Source organism: Lactuca serriola, chromosome 5 (genome assembly GCF_051521515.1).
Source record: "Lactuca serriola cultivar US96UC23 chromosome 5, Lser_US96UC23_V15, whole genome shotgun sequence".
In the NCBI taxonomy this organism is placed as follows: Eukaryota; Viridiplantae; Streptophyta; class Magnoliopsida; order Asterales; family Asteraceae; genus Lactuca; species Lactuca serriola.
In genome coordinates this window covers 13,953,355-13,974,757 of record NC_136412.1, presented here as the reverse complement: position 1 = coordinate 13,974,757, position 21,403 = coordinate 13,953,355, and the positions used below count along the sequence as shown (strand labels likewise).

The following is a 21,403-nucleotide window of genomic DNA, read 5'->3' as shown; positions in this document are numbered from 1 at the left end:
ACTGTTGGAATAGTGTCCAAGGTCATTAACTATTGGTGATATTTCTAATAATATCAGGGTCCTTTTGGGTTGCCCTCGAGACCCAAATTGAGTAGAATAAATAAAGGAGAAATTAGTTTATTAATTATTATGGTTAATAATTAATTAGAAACTAATTGGAAATATATTTTGGAAATATATTATGGGAATTAATTAACAGTTTAATTAATTAAAGGGTTGAATGTTCATTAATCGATAGTTGGTTAATCAGGAATGTTCTAGAACCTTATGGAATTAGGGTTGGATGAAAATCACTCCATCCTACATGGGAAAGGAGTGAAATTTCGTGGTTAGGCCTCCATCCCACATGGGTAGGAGTAATAAGGTATCCAAGGCTATAAATAGGGCCTTAGGGGTTTCATTCCTCCTTGCACCTTGGCTTGAAGTATTTGCCAACCCTTCTTCCTCCCCCTCTTAGGGACGATTTCTAACCCTCTTTGGGTTCGTAAAATTGACCCTTCTCCTAGTTATTTTTATTCCACTCTTTGGTGTCATTGGGTGTGATACCATTAGAGGGATTCTGGTTTGGATTCTTTCATCCAAGCAACTTCATGGAGGTTCAAGAACTCAAGCATGGAGATCAAGAGCTACATAAGAGGTATGTTTTCTTACTTATGTTTTAGTTTTCTAGGGTTGATGTAATTAGCATGAAGCCATAGATCCATAGGATGCATGTACACTTAGGTATATCGTTGTTTCAATTTTTCCGCTGCCTAGTTTTAGAGTGTATTTGATGCATAAAAAACTCAACAAATTCATGGTTATTTGGTGGATATTACGTGGGTTACTGGGATTTTATTGGTAAATAGGATGATATCATGTCTTAAAGTCAATTAATCTGATCTTTTCCTTCCGCCTAGACCGAAATCAAGTTTTGTAGAAGATCATAGGGTGTTTTCGGCCATACTAATGGACCATTAAGGGTGTTTTCGGCCAAGAAATGATCCATTAAGGTGGTTTTCGGCCAAGGTGTGTCCCATTTAAGTGATTTCGGTCCTAGATGCTTGTTTTAGGGGTTGATTTCGGTTTTGGATCCCCCATGGAAGGGTTTTCGGACTTAGTGGGGTGTTTAGCTATAATTTCTAAGAAATCGTTTAATGTGTGCTTTCTTGTTGACTTGTCAATGCTAATTACAACATGGTTCCTCAAGACTTATATATACCTATTTATTAGGTTATAACCCGTGGAAACCACGGCCGGTATATTTAAAAATTTTATATAGATAAAAAATAATAAATGTAAAAAAAAACCAAGATATTATTGATTGTAAGTAATTATGAATTAATTTGTTAAGAAAAATAAACATAATAATCTTATTAGGATATGATTTTGTATTTTCAAAATTTGAATTACATTTGATTTGTTACAAAAAAAAAAAGAAATAATAAAAATCATAGAAAAATGTCACATGTTAAAGAGACATTCTAAAAAACTGACACATGTCATTTTTAGGTTTCATTTATTAGAATAGGTATATATATATATATATATATATATATATATATATATATATATATATATATATATGATAGCTTATAAAATCAATGCCCTTATGGCTTTCAAATGTTTTATTACAATAAAGTTACGTCTTACATTGTGGATACCCTTATACATGAGACTCCCTTGGACTTGGTTTGACCCAAAACTTTCTAGTTGAGAGAGAGAGAGAGAGAAGGGCTAGGATTTGATTGGTGCTTAGACTCTTGTACTTTGACCAGAATTTAAACCACATTCGACCATTATTCAATTTAACAAAAATCTCTCTTTTTTTATAAAAAGACCAGCCGTTTTTAACCATGAAACTTCAAATTTTTAAATTTTAATCAAACCACTATAAATAAACAATACAATCTCAACATTTCACATACACAGTATCATTCTTTCTCTTGCAAAAATTCTCAATTCACAAAACACAATGTCTTCACCTAGCCAAAACAAAACCCCAAGAAGAAACAAAAAAAAAAATCTTCAAACCTTTCATCATTAAACCTTCCATCACCAAACCCTCAATCAACAAACCTTCCATCACCAAACCTTTAATCACGAACTTGTTATCGACTTTTACTCGATCAACCCATTTATTCACCTGCTAGTTACTATTATCCTACTATGGCTCCACAAATGTATACACTCCATCCATACTCTTCTCAATTCCAATTTCAACCCATGCCATTTTACCAACACAACCCTAAACTAATTTCCAATCCCAACCCAAACCCTTTCCAAATTCCGAAATTGATCTGTTTGAGTCGGTTCAAGAAACCCAATTCTTTTCACAGCCCCAACCCCAAACTAATTTTCAATCTGAACCATGTCGCCTAGTCGATGAGTCTACCGATTCTTCCCATGAAGGTCCTATTTAAGAGCTCGAAGTTGACCCCAAGGGAAAAGGAAAGGCAAAATGCCAAGGATGGACGAATAAAGAGGAGAATGCATTGGCGCAAGCATGGCTAGATGTATCGGAGGATCCGGCGACGAGGATGGCAAAAGTGGGCTAGCTTTTAAATTTAGAGTTTGAAAAAGTTTTTGTGCCAAGATGAAAAAGGAGTACCGCCAAAAGAAATTCAATGGAGTTCAATGACATCTACATGAACGTGACCTGGAACTCGCAAAGCGATGCAAATGAGGTGGATGTCCTAGCAAAAGTTCTTCAAATTTGTAAGGCAGTAGACCTTTTGCAAATGAGGCCTTTTAGGGAGTTGTAAATGACAAACCAAAATGGCTTACTCTAAAAAGTGCTGATGATTTTGTGAGTATGTCCAAACGAAGCAGAACTTCTGAATCAACCCGCAATCAATCTTTTGATAAGCATATCGGGATTGATCTCAACAACGAAGATCCATATGAAGTTCCAACTCTTCCTATGGGAAGAGACAAAACGAAAAAGAAAGCTAAAAGGTGGTCAAAGTTCATCAAGTGAAGTCGAGGAGATAAGGATCGACATCCAAGGGTTGAACACTAAACTTGGAAAATATTTGGATATGGGAAAGGAAAAAAAAATCTTGCACTAAAGTTTTTCTTAAAAAAGAGAAAAAACTTGTCCTAACATGATCGTTGGATTTTCAATAATGCAAGGGTGGAGATTACTAAACAATATAAGTGGGATAAGTAATAGTATTTTTATGTCTTAAATGTAGTTTTAATTTATGTTTTAAGTCAAGTAGTAAGTCGTGTTTTAGATATTAGGTCTAGTTTTAGGTATTAATTCTTGTTTTTAGGTATTAAATCATGTTTTAATTTATTACTCGTATTTTATGTTTTAATTTATTGTAACATTTTTTTATTTAATATTAAGTGTTTGTGTTTTAAAGAAATATAAATTATGCAATATGAAATGTTTGTGTATTAAAAAAATATAATTTATTTAAATTTGAAAAAAAATCAACGAGTGTTGGAGATACTACCACTCTTTATGAAATGCTAATAAAAAAATATGCTAACCAAGTGGAAAATAACATGATAGTTAAAAAAATGATGTAAAAATGTGATAAAAATATTCCCATTCTCTATAACTTAATAGTGTTAGACCAACCACATCAATATAGTACCAATTTTTTATTTACAATGCCACATCAGCTTTTTAAATTACATTTTCCGTCGATATAATATCAACTAGTTGTGAAACCCGTATGTTATACGGGTTGGATAAAATAAAAAAAAATTAAATATGAAAGTTTAAACAAAAATTTATTTAAATTTGAAATTTAAAATTTAAATTTAAAAGGAAACATATTAAATACTATATGAGTTATAATATTGTAATTTATTGATTATATTCAATTATGGCAATTATTAATTAAGGTGTAAATATGATGTGTTAATTAAGAAATATAAAAAAAATGAGAAAATAACAAATGAAAAAAAAAAACATTTATTCAAAAATACTACAAAATGACAAGTGTCAAAACTCATGAGAGATTACATTTAATAAAAAAAACTTTCATTTATTAAGAAAGATAATATAGGCCCACGAACCCATCTATTACTACCTCATAGATATTTATAATCATCCATTTCACTTTAAATTTTTTATATAGTTAATAAAATAGTTACAAAATATATAATCTAATAATAGTATTTTAAGTGCCCCGTTACTTGAGTGATTACGAAACAAGATAATTTTTCAAAGATGTGTAATATACTAATTAGTAAAGCATTGATGGTCCTTAAATTAATTTAATAAGTGATTTAATTAAATAACTGAAAAATATTGTAATATAATTATATATAGCAAGTAGCAAGTTGATGAAAGGAGGGATCCACTTTTGCATTTGTAAGCCTTTTTATATTTGCAACAACTTGCTCGAGTTTGATTTACCATGTCATGTTCACAAAGGTTTGCAAGTTCATTTGCACTACTAGATGTCATGTTCACAAAGGTTAAAGGTTTGCAAGTTCATTTGCACTACCGGATGTTTTTATAATGTTCACAAAGGTTAAAGGTTTGCAAGTTCATTTGCACTACCGGATGTTTTTATAACATCATAGGTGATGTTTTTATAACACCATAAGTGATGTGGCAGTTTTATAACATCATAAGTGATGCTTTTATAACCCCATAGGTAATATAGCATGTGAGTTTCATACCTATTAGTTTAAAAGACTTGTCTTGTATCCACCATCTTCGTCAAATTATGTCAAAATTATGACTTCCAGTCATTTACAACCAAACTGTCAAGGTGTAATACTACTTTATTGAAATCAATTTCAGATTATTTTTTTAATACTCTAACCAAGAAGAGGAGGCCACGTAGACGTGAAACCAAGACATGCAACCACAGCCATCCAATATCAAACCCCTTGGCACAATAAGTCAACCCCTAATCACTGGATAGAAAACTACTCGTCTTAGCCATCCACGAAAAGGAATAAAAGAAACAACAAAAAAAAACCTTAAGTCAATCACTAATCTATGATGTGCATGTGCTCGTTTCTATGATGCCTCGTCTCTATGATATGCCAATGGTCCGACCCAATCATTGCCTCCAAGAACGCCCAGACACTCATCTATGATGCCAACTGCATCATCCAGCTGATATGAACTAACCATAAATGGAGGCATGATACGGATGATGTTCCCTTTCCCTACAGCCTCTATCCCAAGACCACACTTCTTACATTCATCGACACACGATTGCGCATCAACATCTAGCTCCACTGCAGCTACAAGGCCGAATGCTTGTATTCCTTTTACACGAGCGTTTCTTCCTAGTTGCTTACTTAGAATATCTTCCAAGTATCGACCTTTTTCTGTTACGTGGTCCAAATAGCGGCGCTGAGCTACTTTTCTGAAGACATTTAAAGCCTCACCACTTTCCCGAGGGATGTGCATGTGCTCGTTTTCATATTTGTGTATAAGGGCATTCATTTTTTTATTCACCACAAGAGCCCCGATGTCCATACCACGGAATCGCACAATCATAAAATCCGGCTCTACACCGAGTGCTTGGTGGGCCCAAAGCCGGCCTGTTTGACCTATGCCACATTGAACCTGCAAGCAAGGTGATATCAATAAACATTATCGTATTCGTAGTAGTTAGTTGTAGTATATAAATTGTAGTTAGCATTTACCTCATCGAATGCAAGTAATACTCCAGATTTATCGCAAGCAGTCCGTAAAGACTGCAGGTATTGTGGCGTAAAGCTTTTTATCCCTCCATTGCCATGTATGGGCTCGACAAAGACAGCAGCTACTTTGCCTTCTGATACAAGTTTTTCTACCTCACCAATGTCCTTAGGTGGAGAACTTGTAGGAGGGATGTTATTAGACAAAGAGATGTAACCACAAGTGCTATGTGCAAAAGATTGGAACTCTCCTGCATGTGTCAATGCAGCCGCAACTGCTGCTGTTGCTGAGGGGTAGAGGTAACTAGCTTCAGCAAATGAAGCTGATGCAGCAAGCTCTTCAGCAAGAGTCTATAACAGATAAAACAACTTCATATTCTATGTTTCCACATGATAACGTTAATTATTAGGAATATATATATATATATATATATATATATATATATATATATATATATATATATATATATATGCAAAAGTAAGTACAACTTTAGAGATAAAAAAATAAATAAATAATAACATGTAGGAATATATATATGATTTTACAGTTAAATAAATGTATTAAATAACATACTTTTGGTATGCTATTAATTTAATAATATGTAAAATCTAATAAAGGGGAGGTCCTTAATTTATCCCTAAGCCTTTTAGTTTATAAATAAATCTTAATTTATTTTTCTTAACCAACATTTGTCATAATTATCTCAATCCATATTTATAATATAGATTGATAAAAAACATAATAATTTAATAATTAAATTACATGTGATCATTATGGTTTTACACATACACATGATAATCATGCCTATTAGTTTGAATGTAATAATTTAAACATAAAACAGACCTTAGAGGTGGAAAACAGATCCGATGAAATGAAATATTTGTCGACCGGAGGAAGAGCTCCAGAGGTAAAATCAAGGAAGTCTCTGCTTTTTGCATGCTCGGTTCCCTAATAATAACATAAAATTATTGGGGATACACAACTTTAATATAGAATCAATTAATTATGTTTGTCCGAAAACATAAAAGTAATAATCAATTAAGATAAAAAAATACACACATTTAATATTCGATGAATCAGATAAAATCATTTGATTCCTCACTTTCTCTCTGATTTTCTGCTCACTGATCAGGTCTTTGTGAACAGATCTTATACCACTTTGCTGGAATCAAATGGACAATTGCATAATTAACACACAAACTCAGTAACTTGGAAGTACTGTATACTTTATCAGCAGACTAAGGGCTGCTTTGTAATGGTCAAGCCTTCCTATACAATAGGAATTTATTCAAACACAAAGAGCAAAATAAGTCAAACCTAACAGTTTGGAGAACCAACTGTGCTTCAATTAGGTTTATCTAAACTTTAATATAAGTATATCTAAAAAAACATTGTATTGAGAACCAACCCAACCCAGGTTAGAAACCTAAACCGTTTCCACTTGCATTGGTTTCTGGAGTTGTTGGTTCCAGTTCCAGAGGTCAATAGATGACTTTGTCCATAAGGAGTTTTCAAGTTTTGGATTTGAGATCAACGTACAATATGTTGTTCTCCTATAAACCTGATGGATGCTAATCAAACTATTGGAGCAAATTAATGCATATAGTAGGGAAAAAAAACGACAAATTAAGACACTGTCATTATATGAAATAAATCAATTGTTTGCACATCACATCAAAAGGTTTGAACATTACCAAAGATCAATAAATATAACATACCTTATAGTAGAAGAGATTACCGGACGGAAGAACACCTCCCACGAAGTCTCTATGTTTTGCTTTCGTTATCAGACGAGGCTGGTGTTTGTTGTCCATCAATTTCATAATCCCATTTTTAGGGTTTATGTTCCGCATATCACGATGCATTGTGGATGCAGGAAGAAAACCATTGCTTATGCTCGACATAACAACAGGCCTCATTGATTGCATGGTTTGCAAATAATTTGTGTATTGCCCCTCTCCCATCTATTCCCTGTTTAAAGAGTTTGAGATTTACAGACGCCGGATTTGACGGTGGTTTATCGCGAGGATGTGTCGACGGTGGTTTAAATTTATCGCGAGGATGACGCTTGGGCCGAGTTCTATTTAAGGAGAGATACCGAGGGAAGGAAGTATTCTGAGGAAAGTGAAAGATGCAGAAAAGATGTTGACGGAAAATAGTGTTTTATTAACGGAAGAAGACAAGGCTAAGGAAAGATTTTTTTTTTTTTTCTTTTTTTTTTTAACTTAGAAAACAAAAACTTAAAATTTTCTTTTTATTTTCTTTCATTTCATTCGAACTGAGAAACACGTAATAATGAATATTTTTTTCCCCTTCCTTTCTTTCTATCAAAAATTTTATTCTTTTTCTTTTATTGAATTTAAGAAAAAACTCTGGAACAAGGCATTAGTTTGATCCTTATTGTTTGGCATTACTTTTAAAATGATTTTTTGTCTTCTTCTTTTTGAAAAAGTCAAAAAGTTTAATAAGATGTTTGAGAATTCTAGGAGTTCTTTTATAATAGCTTTTTGATATAAAGAAAACATATCATTTTTAAAAGTCATAAAATGTTATCTTTTGATGACTTTTGGGTTTTTAAATGGTAAAAAGTTAAAGCTATTTCAAACATATTTTAAAAACATTTTTTTGGCAAAAGTACAAGTCAATAAAGCCTTTTGTAAAAAGGACCTTTGAAGTAAAAAAGCTAAGCCAAACACACCTTAGGTTTTGCATCCGAGATGTTGGATTTGACGGTAGTTTAAATTTATTTAGAGGATATGTCGAGATTTCGATTAAATACTTTTAGTTTGACCATTTTTTCTTAAGATTATGTTTCTTCTTGATATTATGTTTTACAAACTGCAAGTGATAAACCTACTTATTCTTTTAAGTATTTTTTAATTTGTCATGTTTAACAAGATATCATGGAGTAGATCTATAATATTTAGGTTGTGCTTGACACACCATAGCTAGCTGATAAACTAATTTATTTTTTAAACTTTTTTAATTTGTTATGTTTTGCTCGCCAAAAAATAGCTTGTAAGCTAATTTTTTTTTTAAACTACTTATTCTGGTTTTTCAAAAGCTTATTTAATATATTCCAAATATATCCTTAATTAATTATAGAAAACTTATTATCTTAAATGTTTTTATGTTATTTTAAATATTTCAACTAGTTTTTACAAAATATCATTTTTATCAGTTAGGTTATATGCTTGCAACTAGCTTTTCACCTAGTAGCTAGCTTTTCAGCTAACAACTAACTTTTCAGTTACTATGTTGTTATGGGTAGAATTTTTGTCTTACAATTTTCGTACTAATATATCGGGCAAGTCCAAGATCTTGGATTTAATCAATATCTTAGACTGTCATCGTGTTTCTTAAGATATCTTGTGCATGAATTTAAATCTTGATTAAAAAGGAATTGACCAGATCAAAACACACGTGGTCAATACCTCATGAACGTTGAAGACCATCGTAAAATTCGGGTCAAGCATGGATTAAGGAAGACCCCAAGAATGTCAGAATTTTAGTTATTATTGTTATGTATAAAAGCCTAGTTGGTCATTGTTCACACACACACTTTGACTACTACTTTCTCTATGATTCTCTCGACACTTGAGCATATTTACATCATTTTTAGGATCAGCTGGCACTTATAATTTTATTTTGGTTTAATATAAGCTCTAAGGCAGGTGATTTCATCACCTCCTGACGTTTTATGTAACACCGAAATTTTCAAACTAAAATTTTCATTTAAAATCACTTAATTCTTAAAACACTTTTCGTAAAAATCTCATTTTGTTTAAATTACAAAACATAACTCCATATTCAATTAAATAATAATCTAGGATCCTCAAAAACATAACTCTTCCTCTGGTGTGTACAATCGAGCCGGTGCCGTCCCGTGATCCTGAGAAAACCTGAAACACATAACACATAACATGGTAAGCACGAAGCTTAATGAGTTCCCCAAAATACCACATATAACGCATATTAGCCACTCGAGACTATAACTTTATGAGCCCTCTGGCCCTAACTCTGTGGACCCTCTGGTCCTAACTCTGTGGACCTTCCGGTCATAGCTTTGCAAACTCTGATATACACACAACATAAATCACATAGAAATAATGCAGTGCAACACATCATATACATAGCATACAAGATACTCTATCACATAACACTAGTTACCATACATGGTAAAGTATAGTGAGAAGACTCACCTGGCAAGCAGAAAGCAGTTATCCTTAGACTTGAATCTCGAACTCGCCACCGCCTAACACATAAGGCAAATATCTCTAATTAACACTCGAAATCTTAACTCTAATTAAACCGTAGATTACTCTTTCCCTTTCTAATCGGGTAGTGGGTAAAAGAACATTTTACCCCTCCATGGTCTCTATTACTTATGTTGACCAATACCCCAAAGTCAACAGAAGTCAACTCAAGCCAACGGTCAACTCTGACCAGACTCGTCGAGTGCTCAAGAGTGACTCGGCGAGTCCATGCGTGTCTTCTGACTCCTCCAAGGCCTCACTCGACTTGTCGAGTGAACCTTCCACTCGACGGGTTTCCACTGGATTCGAATTGCGGGGCAACCCGACTCAACTCGTCGAGTCTTCCCACGGACTCGACGAGTTTCCTCCATGATTATGCTCATTCGACCTTCTAAGGGTCAAATCTGCTTCTCTAACTAGTAGATCTAACCTTCTAGTACTCAAAAGTCACGTAAAGGTTCAAACTTTACGTTCATGCAACACACATATAGCCATAAGTGGAGAAATAACCCATAAAATGATAACCTAAGCCCCAAACTCATAAAGGACTGCATAAAGCTGGAGAATAGGGACTCTTTGGACTTCTCAAGGTCCAGATCTGAAGATATTGACACAAGGGGACATCACATACTCTAGATCTCTTACCAAAAGAAGAGAAGAAACCCTAAATTCATGAAATCTATTACACAAACGAAGATGGACATGAATCCTTACCTCTCACAGCAGCTATGAACGAAATGATGGAAGATTTGAGTCCCAAAAGACAGTCTAACTCGAAATCCATCCTTCCCTTTGATAAAACACACCAAAGGATGATGAATTAGCCCTCCTCTTGCACTATAAGCTTCCTCTCTGCTCTCTAGGGTTTCTCAGGGTGTAATGGCCGCAAATGAAGGCCATAAGGACCTTTAAATAGGTCTCAAACCCGGACAATTAGGGTTTTCCTTAACAGCGCTGACTCGGCAAGTCTAGATACCCGACTCGTCGAGTCCCTTCATGAAACAGGTCACCAAGTCACGACCATACTTGACGAGTTGAGGCGTCAACTCGCCAAGTTTCTTCATATCCCAAAATAGAATACTCAAATTTCCATGCCTGGATATCCGGATGTTACATTTTATGTTGGAGATCCAAACGGTGTAACAACCCAAAAATCAGGGGTAAAATTTTCATTTTTAATATAGCTAAAACATTGATACCATTTATTTCAAACATTTCAAATCATCATTCAGTAAAATATTTATCAGAGTTTATCCCAAAATCATTCATTGCGGAAATCATAGGTGTGTGCACTGCGATCAATCCGAGCCCTTCTTTTCCAAATCGATGATACCTGAAACCATAAGCGAAACTATAAGCACACGAAGTTTAGTGACTTCCCCAGAGCATACCCCACACACAATCCACATATCATATCAGCTATAAAAGTTATATCTACCACGTAACACATATCACATTAGTTGTAAAGCTATCTCTACCACATAACACATATCACAGTAGTTGTAAAAGCTATCTCTACCACATGCCACATATATTGTTAGCTGTAAAAGCTATCTCTACCATATAACATTGACTGTAAAAGTTATGTCTACCACATATCACATATCAGATTAGCTGTAAAAGCTATCTGTACCACATATCCCTGCACAAGGATGCCATGGGCGCCCCATGGTCTTACACCCATGTGTCATGGGACCACCCCATGGTCTTTTCCCTGCCGGAAGGCCATGGGCACCCCCATGGTCTTACATTCATGCGTCATGGGCCCACCCCATGGTATTTCCCCGCGTATAACAATTATAGCTAGAAATATACAAAGTATTGCTAACTATCGTACCACATATCTCTACTACATGGCTCTACTAACACATATACCATAATCACATAATAGGCCGACCTTGGTGCCTTAGACCCATTGGTATGATGAGGAGACTCACCTGCACTACTGAAGTCCCGCGGATGAAACTCCAGCTGCTGGTTGATAGATTCCCGAACTGCCAACATCAAACAATACCCAATTAATAATTGGGTTCCAAGCCAAAGGTCCAACTCACACTCCAAAGGCCCGATATTCAAGTAATGGGCCAAAGCCCAACATATGGCCCAATTTTCCAAATTGGGCCCAAACCTCTACATGGACTTATTTTAAGGCCCAACCAATTATCTAGTCCAAACATGTGGCATCTTGATGGCCCAATAGCTAATAGTCCTCAAGGCCCAATTTTCCAAATTGGGCCCAATCCTCTCTAATGGGTCTTATCCTAAGGCCCAATAATTTCCTTAGTCCATAAGTGGCCCAATAAGAACCCAAACCCAATTAGGGTTTTTCACATAAAATGTCGTTTAGAGTTTAGTGTTCCTACTTAACCCATTAAGGTCTTAATCCTTTAAGAACTTATTCATTAAGTCCAAACATACAATGAAATTGGGCTTGATTCATTACTTCACTCCAATGGTCCCAAATGCAGGTCCCAATAAGTCCAAACCAATAATCCCAAAATTAGGGTTTTCCAACCCAATCATAGCCCATTAGGCCCAATAGCTAGGTCTTTTGATCAATTAGGGTTTATTAGGCCCATTAGAGTTTCGCTAGTCGGGCACCACCCACTACCACCTCGGGTAGTGGTGGTCAATGGTGGCTCAAGGAGGCGGCCACCACCTCTCGGTGGTGGTTAGAGTTTCTTTTCATTATTCTTTTTTCTAATTACACTTACAATGCTTTACTACAAAAATAAACACACATACACACACACACTAACTAACATACACACACATACAACCACCCTTGTGGTGGCCGGTGGTGGTAGAGTGTGGTAGAACCGAAATAGAGGCGACAACCACCATGGTTGGCAGCCATGGTGGTTTTCTGGCCAACTAAAAACACACACATGCCAACCGAAAACACACATGGTGGTGTAGCAGCGCATCACACACACATGGTTTCCGCATGGAGTTTTCTGGGATTGTACTATGATTCATTTTACTTTTGACAATATGATTTTCAGACACGTCGTTATTGTTTTTATAAAATGATATGACATTGGAAATGTTTTGGTAAACTATGTTGTGAATTACTTAATTAAAAATGAAATTTTTGGGCTCGAAAATTGGGATGTTACACGCAGGTTGGAATGGAAGGGGATTTTACATGGGTTAGGAACTAACCAACACAAAAATTGAAACCTATAGATTTACTTCATAAAAAATCTAAATTACATAAATGATCCATATGCTTGGCAAAACGTACAATGCTTGGTCTTTATGTAAAATTTCTTACATAGATGGTCCTTAAATAAACACAACTCCAAATAATGTACCAAAATGAAAACTAATTGGATCTTAGTTTTCAAGGAGGAAACAAAGTAGAATTCAACAGTGCACCTGTAAATTATATTTTATATATACATTTACTAGCATAATTTTCTTTGCTTTTATATATATATATATATATATATATATATATATATATATATATATATATATATATATATATATATATATATATATATAGTGTCAACTCCCATATACTAGTGTAATGGTGATTGCAGTAGTTGAAGATGGTGCATGGGTGCTAAATGACATGTCATCTTGAGGGGCATGCTTCATGTAGAAGAAACCACGCTGCTTGGGTTGTGGCAGTTGACTTTCATTACTGAGCATCACAACTACTGAAGACATGGTAGGCCTATCTTCAAGGTTTCTTTGAACTCACAACAAAACCACTTCAATTGATCTCAACACTTCATATAAACGATGCGACTCACTTAATTCTCATCAATTAGCTCCATCGACCCGCCCTGTTGATAAAGTATCCATGCTTGCAACAAAAAAAATGATATTTTAACCCACTTAAGCCAAATGTGTTGTGGATGAATTAGTAATGATGTCTGTCAAGATTCAGATACAGTGTTGTATACATAAAGAATATTTCATTTTTGGATCGAATTGACTTACTGAATCCGATGATAATGAATGACTATTGACAGATCAATAGACTTCATTTTTCAAAATTAGTTAGGGTTAATGTCATAAAATGACAATCAATGTAACGCCCTGATCCTCAGGTATTAATATTAATATTTTGGTTTGTCTTTTTAGAACCTACTTGGCGAGTTGGCCTCCCTACTCGTCGAGTAGTAGTGGGTTTGCCTGTGAAGTTTAATGATCTACTCGCCGAGTTCGCTATGGGACTTGATGAGTAGATGCTGGCAGATGAAACCCTAAACTTCGGGGCCTTGCACCCTATTTAAAGGGTCATAAGCCTCCCCTAGCCTCCCCTTTATAGTTCCTTTCCTCCCAAAAACCTTGATTCGAGTGTGAGTGTGTTTCTTGGTGGTTTAAGCTTGAAGGAGAGATTTGGTGAAGGAAGCACTTGAAGAAACAAGTTAGAAGAAGCAAAGGACTCGTGGGGATTCAAGATTTACCTCTATGGAGCACTTTCTGAAGGTATTAAGCTGTTCCTTGACTCATTCCTTCCAAAACCCTTTTGTGCATGGATTCTAGGAAAGGGCTTTTGTGTTTAAGCCAAGATCTGAAGTTGTAACTTCAGATCTGGACTCCTTTTGACCTTGAGATGCATAAAGTTATCCATTTAGCCTAGCATGAGCCTCCCCTCAAGTGTATGACTCAATTCCAAGCTTAGATTTGCTATTTTGGGGCCTTAAAGCCTTGCATGCATGTAAAGTTTGCAACTTTACGTGAAAAAGCATGCCCCAGGAGCCTAGATCTGTAATTTGGAAGCATTGCATGGCTCTAAGGAGTCTGTATGGCTCGAGATTGGCGAGTCTCAGGGGAGACTCGGCGAGTCATATGAAGACGGGCATGGACTCGGCGAGTTTGATGAACAACTCGGCCAGCCCGATGAATATTGCTATGAACTTAACGAGTTGGATGAACAACTCGGCAAGCCGGATGAAGATTGCCTAGAACCCGACGAGTTGAAGGAACAGCTTGGTGAGTCAAGTAAGATTCCCCCAATTGATTCGATGGTCATAAACATGTCGAGTGGCAAGCAAGGAAACTCGACGAGTGGACCTTAGATTATCTATCAAGACCTTATGAACTCGGCGAGTCATCTCAATGACTCGGCGAGTAGATGTTATCCCGGGAAACTCGGCGAGTCACTTGTTGTACTCGGCGAGTTATGGTCAACATGGACTGTTGACTTGATCCTAACTGAAGTGGACCAGGGCGGACTTTAAGGTTAATGACTGGGTATTATATGTCACTTTTAGGTAGTGAGTTGGAGCAGTTCGTGGGGCATATCCAGTCGAAAAAGTATTAGTTCAGCATTCGTATCAGGTGAGTCTTCTCACCATACCTATGGGTCTAAGGCACTAAGGCCGGCCCATTATGTGATTATGGTAGATGTGCTAGATACTCTGTGTTTGCTTTGCTATGAGATTGCATATTGTATGAAGACCCCGAGGGGAGCCCATGGCATTGGATGTAAGACCATGTAGGGTAGCCCATGGCAGTCCTAGGTGAAGACCATGTGGGGTAGCCCATGGCACTGGATGTAAGACCATGTGGGGTAGCCCATGACACTATTACAGATTTTATGTATGCATGGTTTATGTGTTATGTGTGTAGCTTTATGGCTATCAGGATATGTGATTGTGTGGTATGCTTTGGGAAACTCACTAAGCATTTCGCTTATAGGTTGTTGATTGTTGCAGGTACTTCAGAGCCTAAGGGAAAAGGCAAGGCATGATGACGTGGCGTGTACTCTACCTCTTCTTTTGGAAGTTTTGGGGACTCTCTGATGATTTCATAAAAACACAACGTTGATGTAATGAATGTGAATTGGAAACAAATGTTTTGAAAACTTATAGAATATGTAATCGGTTGATTAATTAAAACGAAAAATTTTCTTTGCAAAAATTTGGGCTGTTACAGATAAACTGTAACGACCCAATTTTCATGACCAAAAATTTCGTTTTAAAAACATTACTTTAGAAAATATTAAAAACTAAAAACATTGTCTGATCAAATCATAACACAAGTGAACCATGTCTAAAAGTCAATTCATATTTTCAATCAAAATATCAGAGTACAAATCCCAGTGAAGCTCGTAAATGCGGAAACCGGAGAGTGTGTGTGTGTGACATGCTGCTACCGCGCCGGCTCCTTTCCCCTAGCTGAGGAGGTACCTAAAACCAAAACTGAAGACTGTAAGCACAAAGCTTAGTGAGTTCCCCCGTCGTACCACATACCATACAAACACGTAACATACATACTGCCAGGCTATTCTGGGGTGCCTGACTACCCGGTACGGCCGTTCTGGGGTGCCGTCCTACCCGTGTCAAGCCATTCTGGGGTGCTGACTACCCATGTCAAGCCATTCTGGGGTGCTGACTACCCGTGTCAAGCCATTCTGGGGTGCTGACTACCCATGTCAAGCCATTCTGGGGTGCTGACTACCCGTCGGTCCTAACAACTGACCCCAGGGACTGGTCCCCTCATACTACCTCTATCGCATATAACATAACAAGCCAGCATGCAAACATATCATCATATACTGTCAGACGTATCTGGGGTGTCTGACTACCCTTCGGTCCTAACAACCGAACTCGACTACTATCACATACAACGTATCATGCTAGCATATAACATATCAGGTAGTAGTAAACCTAGATGATATCACAAAGACAATCATCTACCATACGTCTCCTACTGGCGGGTCGGCGTTGTGGCCTTAGACCCACCGCTACTGGAAGGTAACTCACCTCGAAGTAGCTGCTGATCTGATCGGGAACTGACTGCCTACTGCTGCTGCTCCGGAAATCCTCCGGCTGCAATTCCCACAATATACCCAATCAAACACTGCGCACTGACATTTGGGTAAAAGACCATTTTACCCCTGACCATGCCCTAAGCCATAGTCAGAGTCAACTTTCAGTTGACCCGACTCGCCGAGTTGGCTTTCCAACTCGCCGAGTCCCTATCCAGACGACTACCCTGAATCCCGGTCCTACCCCTCGAGTTAGGCGACGACTCGGCGGGTTTACCTTCTTAACCAATATTCAAGTCCTTCATCCTACTCGCCGAGTTGTATGAACAACTCATCGAGTTCATCTTCATCCGATGAACACTGATGCTAAGACTCGCCGAGTTGTATGAACAACTCGTCGAGTCCATCTTCATCCGAAGAACACTTATGCTGAGACTTGCCGAGTTGTATGAACAACTCGCCGAGTATTTTCTTGATCTAAGGAGATTGCCTTGAACTCGCTGAGTCAGGGCATTGACTCGCCGAGTACCTCCATAGATGAGTTAAGCTTCCGACTCACTGAGTCACACCCCGTGACTCACTGCTCACTCGACACTACGAAAAGGGGACAAACTCGGAGACTCGCGAACAGACTTGCCGAGTCATATGAACGACTCGCCGAGTCGTTGCCATGAATCCACTAAATACACAGATTTGCTCGATTCCAGTCCATGCCATTCACAGATCTGGACTTCTGGGACACGAATCACACGTAAAGTTTCCAACTTTACGTGTGGATATTCACCAATATGGATTTTAGGGCTCAAAATGTCTCAAAAGGGTAAATCTAGGGCTAACAAGCAACATGGGGCCATAAAGCTAACAGATCTGAGCTCCTGGAGCTCAATCTTGCTTAGATCCAGAGGCCAAACATCTTATTACGACATACAATGCACATACAAGCTTGGGGATTTGACCAAGAAGGACCCAAATGAAGTTTTAAGCATAGAATCAAGGGGAAAACGGGTTATACCTCAAAGGAACTGCTGGAAGAACACAAATAATACCTGGATGGCTTCCCTTCTTCTGGATCTACTTCCTTCCTCCTTCCAAACCTTCAAAAACACACACACTAACCTCAAACTCTCAAAGAATAGCTTAGAACGAGAGATACAGGGCTTTAAGGGTCAATGGGGGCCGGCTTGGGGCTGATAAGTCCTTTAAATAGGGTGCAAACCCCTGAAACTTAGGGTTTCATCCGACAGCTATGACTCGCCGAGTCCAGGATATGGACTCGCCGAGTCGCCAACTTAAACGTGTCCCGGGTCCCGCATCCACTCAGCGAGTCGGACCTATGACTCGCCGAGTCCAAGGCTAAAAGAAAGGAAATACTCAAATAACATTTACGTACCAGGAACCGGGTGCTACATAAACAATTTATTTTTTTTGTCCCTTATCTTTTAATTGTATTCAATAGGTCACTAAAGGTTTTTTTTTTGGATTCTTATTACTCCATTGAGATAGATTTCAACTGACTAAACTGATACATAATCCTATGTTGCGTCCACCGTGGCATTCAATATGACAAAATTAGTTCATTTAGGTCTACACTACGTTGAGATTGCATCCATTGTGACATCCGGTACGACAAAATTACCAAATTAAAATGCACTTTAATCGTGTAATGGGAACTCGAAAAAACTTTAAAAGCCTATTGAGTAAAATTAAAAGATAAGTGGCTTAAAGAGCAAATTTTGTGTTATTGGTTGTTATTTTATGACATTAACCCAATTAATTAGGGACAATATTTCTTTATTTGTTGTGTTGTAACTTATCTATTTCAAATGTTCAACCATTCAGCCCATAAAGTTAAGAAAGAAAGAGCCCCTTACATGTGCGAGAAGGTTATGATGGTAGTCATGGTGAAAGAATCCACTGTTTTTCTTTCCGGTAACAATCTCCAACACCAAAACAATGAAGCTAAGTACGTCAGATTTTACCGAGAAAAATCCATCCACTGCATATTCTTAGGGATATGTAACCACTACAAAATAAAAATAAAACTATAATAAATAACAAAATGATAAAAAAAAACATAATAATAACATATTTGAAAGTGAAATAAAAGATTGGAGATGCATACTAAGTTCCAAGTTCCAACCACTTCCATTGTATTTGCCTGTGTCTCTTTTCCTAGAAAGCTTCTTAAATAAGTAGACTTAAGGGAGTGTTTGGTCATCTTATTAACTTTTCAAAAGGTAAATAAGTTTAATAAAGTAATTGGTAAATAAAAATTTGCTTTTGAAAACAGCTTTTTACTACCCTTAAAAATGTGTTTTTAAAAAATTACAACACAACTTTTGAAAAGTGTTTATAACTTTTTCATCTAAAATGACTATAAGGTTATCCAAACATACTTTTTAATAAAAAATGACTTATCAACTTATTTCAAAGATTCCTATTTCAAAGATTCCACCAGAGGAAACTATGGTGTTTCTGTTTCCATCCTTCAATGGAATAGCTGAAGTGAAAGTGTCACTCCAACCACAACCAATTTGAATGGAAAGTGAAAGGTATATGATAAACAAAAACAACCCTCTTTCATCTACTAATCCCATCTTTATGAACTATGGAACCAAGTCAATAAGTCAGTCCTTACTCCTTCCCATTTTGAGGGCTCAAAACTTTTTGCATAGGAAGCTGCATTTTCAAATAAAAGAAACTAATCAAGCACATATCACTTTCTTGTTTATTCCAAATCAAGCTGATCATAAAAAAGATTTGTAAAAAAATGAAGTTACGTAAGATGAATTGATGTAGACTAGCATTGAGAAGCTATATAAAATGAACTGTAGCTATTTGCATATAAGAAAAAGATGAGCCTATTTGATGTTAAAGTTAAGGGAATGGCTCTAAAACTTGGAGAATAGAAACTATCAAGAATAACAAACAAAGCATGTCATATAACTTTCTAGTACCTGTCTAGATGATGAGAATGAGACACCAATACCAACTGCAGAAAACATGATCTCTGCTTCAATCTCTTCATTGCTGAAACTAATCAAGGTACTATATTATGTTGAATAAACATCTTTTATAGATAAGCATCAAGCTGATCATAAAAGACAGATATAGGAAAGAAGTATGTTATGTCCCCTCAGCCCCACAAATATTGGAAACTAATGCTAGCTTGATGAATGTAATTAATGATAAAGGAGATATGGGGAATCTTGATCCAAGTAAGTTGGTTTTTGGGTCATGGATCGGATATTCGGATCCACGTCCACCCGTAGTGAGTGCCACTTGGATCCAAGTAATGGGTCAAGTAATTGCTTTTATGGTAGTTTGAGTGTTTATTTATGCTAATTTACATGTTCTAAGTGAGGCAAAAGCAAGAGTGATTACAAAAGTTCATTCCAAATTTTCTATAATTAGTGGCTTTTCCTATTTAGGATAAGAGAAATGACATGTACAACTATTACATTTTGCATTTAACAACAAGTTCAAGAAAGGTACTGTTTTTTCCCCTTAATTGCTATCTGGATGATGCGTTGTCTTGATAAGTGATATTTAAAAAATATTTAAGAGATTGACAGCTCACTAGGATATAAAAAATAAGTTCAAGTTTGTAAACAGTTATGAAAGTTATTCTTTCTGCATTTAGGAGACCTTTGCCAGATTAAGTCTTGTCTCCGTCAAGTAAAAAAACAGCACCTACTTCTGTTACGATTTTCACAGTTAATATATGAGTTACTTCATGTTGATTCAACCAAAGATAGGGGGATTGAATTATTATTGGTTGAAGTCAAAAAGGTGTTCCTTGATTAACGAGTATCTCTAGGATGATGTGGAATGTTCTTGGATGAAGATTGGGGATATTTTAATGTATGGATTTTGTGAGTTACATAAAAGGAAGCAGCCGAATTGGAATTTAAGTTATAAAGAATGGACAAGGATGACAGCATATACGTCAAAGGAGATTAAAGTCTGAATCCATTATATCCTTTTAGGAAGAATAAGAGCAAAAGGCTTTCAAATTTCTTCTTTCACCATAATTCAAGAGCTAAAATGATCAAATATATACAGTCACTTGAACTAGAACTATATTAGGTTTTTAAAAATTCAAAATCCATAATGAACCGTGGCGACTCTCAATTCGAACTACGTTTTATTCCAGATGAGTTGATGAACGGTGAAATTGTAAAACATTAAGCAGCAGTTAAGCGTACCAAAGAACGTGAGTTTGAGTTCGTAATCGAGGAAAGATATGACGAGAATCGGTCTTGGCGCGATGCTTCCTCCATGGAACTGGGAATTCCATCTTCCTAAGCTTTGATCTGAAATTGGGAGTCCCGTTCATCATGTTCAACGCAAGCATTTGCATCAATTATCGTGTGCATATGAAATCCCAAAGATCAAATTGAGAGAACTTTGAAGTTTGAGCATAAAGAGTGGACGTTGGACAAAAAAACCTATAAGGGAGGACGGCATCATAAGTGGGCTCAAGGTTGGTGCCGGCGGTACCAAAGGGGACGATACCGTTGCCGGCTGGTTATGATAACTTGTGAGACTTTTATTATTAGGTGAGCGGGTTCACTAACCCGTTAATTGAATTGCCATTAATCTTTTTTTTTTTTATTTTTTTATTTTTTATTTTTTTTTTTTTTGGGTTTTCATACTCTCTGTACACCAATATATATATATACTAGCCGTTTACCCGCGCAAAGCGGCGGCGACAAATAAATTCTTTTGGCTATTAGATCCATTTGGTACCTAATTAGATGCATCCGAAACTTATATATCATACTTAATTTTAGATTATCAAATAAG

General features: G+C 36.5%; 2 protein-coding genes across 20 annotated transcripts; both read right to left on the bottom strand.

The window, feature by feature from the left end:
- Positions 1–4,804: 4,804 nt before the first annotated feature.
- On the bottom strand, positions 4,805–7,722 carry LOC145052021 (acetylornithine aminotransferase, chloroplastic/mitochondrial-like). Its single transcript, XM_078999841.1, has 4 exons — positions 7,324–7,722; positions 6,449–6,553; positions 5,611–5,955; positions 4,805–5,530 (listed from the first exon to the last, which is right to left on the bottom strand). The coding sequence occupies exons 1-4, from the start codon at positions 7,567–7,569 to the stop codon at positions 4,973–4,975; spliced, it is 1,254 nt and encodes a 417-aa protein (XP_078855967.1). The 5' UTR covers positions 7,570–7,722; the 3' UTR covers positions 4,805–4,972.
- Positions 7,723–9,319: 1,597 nt separating this feature from the next.
- Positions 9,320–21,201, bottom strand: LOC145052020 (uncharacterized). Of its 19 annotated transcripts, none has more exons than XM_078999824.1 (9): positions 20,803–21,197; positions 19,552–19,630; positions 19,233–19,273; positions 18,717–18,766; positions 18,466–18,617; positions 16,590–17,688; positions 10,576–11,194; positions 9,808–9,860; positions 9,320–9,507 (listed from the first exon to the last, which is right to left on the bottom strand). In XM_078999824.1, exons 1-5 carry the CDS (start codon positions 20,955–20,957, stop codon positions 18,601–18,603), a joined length of 342 nt encoding a protein of 113 aa, XP_078855950.1. In that variant the 5' UTR covers positions 20,958–21,197; the 3' UTR covers positions 9,320–9,507; positions 9,808–9,860; positions 10,576–11,194; positions 16,590–17,688; positions 18,466–18,600. The 19 variants fall into 19 exon arrangements, with proteins under 19 accessions (XP_078855950.1, XP_078855952.1, XP_078855958.1 ...); XM_078999826.1 differs by having other exon boundaries at positions 9,808–11,194; positions 16,590–16,655; positions 17,607–17,688; XM_078999832.1 differs by having other exon boundaries at positions 9,808–11,194; positions 16,590–16,655; positions 17,641–17,688.
- Between the last annotated feature and the right edge of the window lie 202 nt (positions 21,202–21,403).